At 32.4% G+C, this 6,783-nt stretch overlaps 1 protein-coding gene across 1 annotated transcript; it reads right to left on the bottom strand.

Annotated features, from left to right (window-relative positions):
* Window positions 1-5,179: 5,179 nt before the first annotated feature.
* LOC135149416 (protein FAR1-RELATED SEQUENCE 5-like) lies at window positions 5,180-6,370 on the bottom strand. Its single transcript, XM_064085132.1, has 2 exons — window positions 5,960-6,370; window positions 5,180-5,863 (listed from the first exon to the last, which is right to left on the bottom strand). Exons 1-2 carry the CDS (start codon window positions 6,368-6,370, stop codon window positions 5,180-5,182), a joined length of 1,095 nt encoding a protein of 364 aa, XP_063941202.1.
* Window positions 6,371-6,783: the final 413 nt, after the last annotated feature.

The following is a 6,783-nucleotide window of genomic DNA, read 5'->3' as shown; positions in this document are numbered from 1 at the left end:
GAGAGTAGATAGTCTTGAATCAAAGTTCACAGATATTACAGGGAAACTTGATGAAATTCTACAATTGCTCAAAGGCAAGAAGGTAGTTACTCCAGAGGGCATTGAAAAGCATGATTCAGGAGTTCAAACTGAAAAGGAAATAAACACTGATGCTGCTGAACCAGTTTGTTGGGATTTAATCCCATGGTCTTATCAACATAATGGTGATCAAACAATTGATAAAGACGAGGGGGAACATGAGAAGCTTATGGAAAATGATGAAAATGTCCAGAAAGGTACTAATCATTCCTTTAATTCTGACTTGTATTTTTGTGAAAAGTTGTAGAAGATATATGCGTGTGTATGTGTTTTATAGGTTTGGTATGATTCTACATGCATATATGTTTTTAAGACTTAATTATTTTCATAATTTAGATTCTATATACAAATTATCTAATCAATTTGATTTATGTGTGTTATTTAAAAGTTTAGGTTGTGAATCATATAGTTTAAAATTATGGTTCCAAGGTAGAGGCATTAATGTTCTTTTGTGAAATAATTTCTGTATGAAATTAATGTTTTTTTTTGTTTTAAAATTAATGTTCAATAATGCAATCAAAATTTGTGTAGTTGTGCTTCTACAATAGATGCATATGTATATCATGCCTTTATTAAAAATTGATATTGAGGTTAACGTAGTTTGTGTATAAATTCAAGGTACTAATGATGATGACAAGATAATTTATAATACTGAAGAGGCCGCCAATTATTTTCAAAAATTCAAAACCAATGAAGGAGAAGAAGTCTTGCTGTATGCAAACAGTGAGAAGGCTCTGAATATAAATGAACAAAGAGCAACAACTGTTGCTATGGCTGAAGATAATCCAGACATGAGTGAGGAAGAATACAGGATACTTCAACAACAAAGGTATAATGAATTGCAAGCTGGAGAAGGTCAGAAGGATTCAGGGAGAGGGAAAGGGAGAGGGAGAGGAAGAGGAAGAGGAAGAGGAAGAAGTCAGAAACAGATCAAACAAAATGATTCAAATGAGGAACCAGTTTGTTTGGATTTAATCAGTTATCAAAAAAGTGATGATCAAAAAATTGATAAAGACAAGGGGGAAAATGAGAAGGTTCTCCTCAGAGGTACTAATTATTCCTTGAATTTTGACTTGTATTTTTGTGAAAAGTTGTATAAGATATATGCGTATGTATGTGTTTTATAGGTTTGGTATGATTCTACATGCCTATATGTTTTTAAGAATGAAAATATTTTCATAATATAGATTCTATATACAAATTATCTAATCAATTTGTTTATGTGTGTTATTTAAAAGTTTAGGGTGTTAATCATATTCTTTAAAATTATGGTTCCAGGGTAGAAGCATTAATGTTCTTTTGTGATATAATTTTTGTCTGAAATTAATGCTTTTTTTTTTGTTTTAAAATTTATGTTCTGTAATGCAATCAAAATTTGTGTAGTTGTGCTTCTACGATAGATGCATATGTATATCATGCCTTTATTAAAAATTGATGTTGAGGTTAACGTAGTTTGTGTATAAATTCAAGGTACTAACGATGATTACAAGATAATTGATAATGCTGAAGAGGCCGCCAAGTATTTTCAGAAATTCAAAACTAATGATGGAGAAGAAGTCTTGCTGTATGCAAACAGTGAGAAGGCTTTAAATATAAATGAACAAAGAACAACAATTATTGCTATAGCTGAAGATAATGCAGACTTGACTGAGGAAGAATATAGGAGACTTCAACAAGAAAGGTATAAAGAATTGAAAGCTGGAGAAGGTCAGGAGGACTCAGGGAGAGGTAAAGGGAGAGGAAGAGGTCAGAAACAGATCGAAGAAAATGAATCAAATGAGGAAACAAGTACTACAATAAAGATCGCAACTCAAGAAAATCCAATTCCTTCAACATCAATTCCAATTCCAAAAGTTGTTCAATATAATGAAGCCTTAGGAGTTGCAATTGATGAAGAAGAAGAGAATAAATTGATTAGAAATAGAAAATCAAAAGATTCAAAACATGTAAACCATAATATTTAAATTCTTGATGAGTTGACAGTTACTAATGGACATATCAATCTAGAATATATTCCTGATACTAATAATATGTTATTCATTGCACTTGGCGTACAGCAAAATGCTTCTCTTCAAAATCCTGATATGAACTCAGATCCTGAGAAGACAATTTCTAAAGATATTCTGAATGCTGGTGAAGAAATTGTCCCTGAAATTGTTCCTCATGCTGAAACTGAATTAGGCAATGATCCTAAAATTCAGGTAAATCCAATTATTCATTTTACTTTCAAATAGCAGATGGTTATTGACTATAATGAATCAATGCTGATTTGTAAAAAATTATGATTCTGTGTTAGAGTCATTTGGAAAACATTCCATTCCTTTAAGTAATGATACATGAATATCTTCTAGAATCATATTTAGCATCATCAGTATTTCCTTTCCTGACAGTATTTGGATACTGACTGTGTTTCACAGCTATCAAATTAAGATCATCAGTATTTTGATCTTGGCAGTATTTTATATATGCATTTAACTCTTAAGACATGATTTTCTTATAGAACTAGATTGACATCATCAGTATTTAACTCTTAAGACATAATTCTCTTATTAAATCAAATTGACATCATCAGTATTTTCAGTCCTGACATTATTTCACTCAATCCTGACAATATTTAACTCTTAATACATAATTCTCTTATATAATCAAATTGACATCATCAGTATTTCCAATCCTGACAGTACTTCACTCAATCCTCACAGTATTTCACTCTTAAGACATGATTCTCTTATAGAATGAAATTGACATCAACAGTATTTCCAATCCTGACAGTATTTCACAGTGGTAAGTAATTCACATTTAGCATCACAAGTAAAATTGAATTTTAAGATATTCAGTATATTCAAGAAACATGACTGTCAATCTAGAATATATTCCTGATACTAATAATATGTTGTTCATTGCACTTGGCGTACAGCAAAATGCTTCTCTTCAAAATCCTGAAATAACCTCAGATCCCGAGAAGCCAATTTCTAAAGATATTTTGGATGCTGGTGAAGAAATTGTCCATGAAAATGTTCCTCATGCTGAAACTGAGTTGGGCAATGATCCTGAAATTCAGGTAAAATACAATTATTAAAACTTGGCACGTTTAATGACAACTTATTTGCTAATGATTTGGTAACTGATTTAATTCCTAAAAATATTTCTGATGCTGAAACTGTTTTAGTAATTGGACTTGTCATACAGGCGAAAACTGTCAAGTAATTGAAGATGTGACTTCAGTTGCTCACTAAAAAGTTACTGACGCGGTACAACAAAATGTTAAAGATTCTGGGAATATTCATGGTGTTATTCAGGATGCTGACTACATGAAAAGTATTGAGACCATAGTGGCTTATGCATATCTAGAAAGCTATTATGAAGACGATGATGTAGAAGTGAAGAAAGTTGACAAACGAGAAAGAGAAATTCAAAGAAAGGTTCGGGCGAATGAAAATTTTTATCTGAATAAAGTGTTGAACTCAAATCGCAAGATCTGGAAAGATCCTTCTAGGCTGAAACTTGACCTCCCAATGAGTGACTGCCCCAGAGCAGAAAAGATAAGAAAAGATAGAAGGCGTAGAAACAGAGAAATGAATAATGACAGCATGGCTCAGAGAAAAATAAACTTCATCTCTGGAGGAATGATGACTGAAATGCCTTCTATTAAAGGAGCAACCTCAAAGCTTAGAATTTCTGACTTAAAATTGATTACTCATTCCACAAAAGCTGGACTTGGTTCTCATTTAATTAAATATGAGAATGCAATCTACATTGATCCATGTCCCCTTACAGATAGTCCTGATGAGAAGTTAACTGCAGAACATCTTGAGAAAATTGAAAGTGTAGCCATTGTTGAGGATCACTGGGATACAAAGGACATAAAGCAGAAAATGATATATTTTCTACATGATAATACAACCAGGGTGCTGCCAATTGAAGATCTCTTAATCAAGTCCAATAAGGAGCTAAAGTTTGTACAGTATTTACTAAGAGTGACAAATGAAACAACAGCCCTATGGTCTAGGATGATCCTGAATACTATAAGAAGAAGAATGGTGGATGGAGATGGATCTTATACTGGTGAATACACTCCAAGTTATACTGATTACTCGCTGAAAGAAGTCCCTATGCAAAAGAAGAGTGCAAAGGTTTCGGATTCAGAAGGTTCAAAATATATTCATCTTAATCCAAGAGGGACAATGCCTACCTATATCAGTTTTGATGAAAACAAGTTTCAATTCAGTACAAACACAGCCATCAGAGCAGCTCTATTTCAAATAGATGATGATGATGAAGAACAGAAAATCTTGAAAGACAAACTGATCAAATATCTGAAATCAAGGGAGGATAAACGTCTTGCAAGATTTCTAAGTGAAAGCAATGTTTTTCAAGTTGTAAATGAACAAAGAACAGAAGATCTATAAATCATTCTTTGTCTCCATCTGTAAGTATTATTTTTCATCATTAATTTTTGCATCAGTAATTATCATTGTTAATTTTTGCATCTTGGTCCCTTGATAGAAGCAATAAAATAAAATCATATATTTGTACTTGTTCATACTTAACCATGTTCATAATAAAAGATATTTTGAAAAAGAAAACATAAAAAATAGACATATAAAGTCTGATTCTATAACATAACCAAATATTGCTAGTTTTTTTTAATAAATGTAGTTGATTCCACTTTAGAAGCAAAAAAATAAAATAAAATAATATTCTATATTATTCATGTGTTTCATCAGTATTTGATTACTACATCAGTATTTTATAATTCATATACTATGATGCAACTATAGAGTCAATTAGAAATCACTGTCTCTAGAATAGTTTTTTGTGCATCAGGAATAGATACATCAGTATTTCTTATCAGTATTTTTCATCAGTATTACAACATGACAAGTCAACTGACTCTACATTAGAATCAAAAAATCAACTCCAACACAATGATACTTGAAAAATCAATACACAAAATTAATCTAATAAAAAAATACTGATTATATCAAAAATATTAAAAATCTTCACATTCTGAATCACCAAACAACAATATTTCTTCATCACAAAATACTAACAACACAAAACATATCTACATTTTGAGAGTAACTACTAACTATACATACTAACTAGTCATATTTTGAGAGTAGAGGCTAGGACTAAGAGATACTTGTATATTAGGAATAGTTGGAATCTGCTGATTAACAAGGAGTTTCTTCGGACAGTTGCGTGAATCATGATACCCAAGAGTATGACAAAATTTACATGTCCTGGTTGGTCTTTTCTTCCCATCACGACTTAACTCTGCACCACCAACAATTCTTTTAAGACATCCTTTGTTGTTACTTGGCAGTGGTGGAAGTACATTACTTGAACCTGAAGGCCTCACACCAAAAATCTCTTCCAGCATATCATCTTTTGTTGCCGGACGTTTATCAAATTTCTCTTCAACTCTAATCCTTAAGCACTTCATCTCATCCAACAAATACTCTAAACCTTTCTGGTTATTGCAAACATTATCAACACAAGCTTGATATTCTGTCCATATCCTCATTGCAATTTCTCTACTGATATGCCCATCAGTAGCACATTCGCTTTCATCAGTAAACTTCAATTTGCAAAATCTCTCTGCATTCCTCATCCAACGCTTACATATGAACTGATGTGGGATTTTATCAACACCCCACAAACTCAAACAATAGAAACAATGACGACACAGATAGCCTACTCTGGTAAACAGCTTGCACGAACAGCTAATATCATATGTTGACAAACAAAATTCAACCTCAAACAACTTACCATTCAAGCTCTTATCACAAAGTAAATATTTATTCACGCCATCAGTAACAATTGGTTACCCACCAAGACTGATATGAAAGCAACTGGCTTTTATTTGTTTTTGAACCTTATAAAACATACTTCGAGTATAAAGGCAAGCTGCATGCTTTTCAATAGCCTTCTCAGTAATAGATTGTGGAATACAATTCTTGTCAGTGGTGTTCAATTTGTTTTGGTCATGCATTTGTTTGTCAATAGCACTCTCATAACACAAGTAGAACTCTGAAAGAGTATCCCCTTTTTGGACGAAATGATTAAAGTAGAAATTACTGCTCTCTGACCTTGAGGTTGTTCTCAATAAGGCTCCCATTGGCTTGTCCGCAAAGAAAGCAGGAATCCATGATTCCCTCATTGCATATATCTCTTTCAACCAGACATGTTCACTTAATCCAAATTCCTTAAGCACATCATCCCAACCTTTTTCAAACTCAGGAACCGTCAAATGTGAGGACCAAACAAACTTATTGAGTTTTTCCATAAATCCCGTTTCTGCACAGAACACAGGACCAACCTACATTCACAATATCAAAAACAACTGATAAGGGACCATGCAGAGAATTAATCATAAATAACAAAAAATTAACTTAAAATAATACAATATATGATTCTGAAGTGGAATTGTTTCCTAAAACATTTTCATACAAATATGTAATTAGAGAAATCAATAAATTCTACAATAGAATCAAGGATGATTATACCTTGGCAGGGAACTTTTGCATTATATGCCACATACAATAACGATGAATAGAATGTGGGAATGTGTTAGCAATTGCAACTTTCATCCCAAGACACTGATCAGTTATTATACATTTTGGTGGACGGCCAAATGCTTGAAGAAACATCTCACAAGCCCACGTGAAATTTGTTGCATCCTCATGATTTAGTAATGCA

Source organism: Daucus carota, chromosome 9 (assembly GCF_001625215.2).
Source record: "Daucus carota subsp. sativus chromosome 9, DH1 v3.0, whole genome shotgun sequence".
Classification (NCBI taxonomy): Eukaryota; Viridiplantae; Streptophyta; class Magnoliopsida; order Apiales; family Apiaceae; genus Daucus; species Daucus carota.
The sequence above is the reverse complement of the archived record's forward strand: the minus strand, read 5'-3'. Positions and strand labels throughout refer to the sequence as shown.

Excerpts from the sequence above, each read along its gene's own strand:
- LOC135149416 (XM_064085132.1), bottom strand. The coding sequence starts at position 6,370 with ATGGAAAAACTCAATAAGTTTGTTTGGTCCTCACATTTGACGGTTCCT. Across the intron at positions 5,864-5,959 it reads CTCGAAGTATGTTTTATAAG|AGCTTGAATGGTAAGTTGTT; the intron begins GTTCAAAAACAA and ends CTTTGTGATAAG.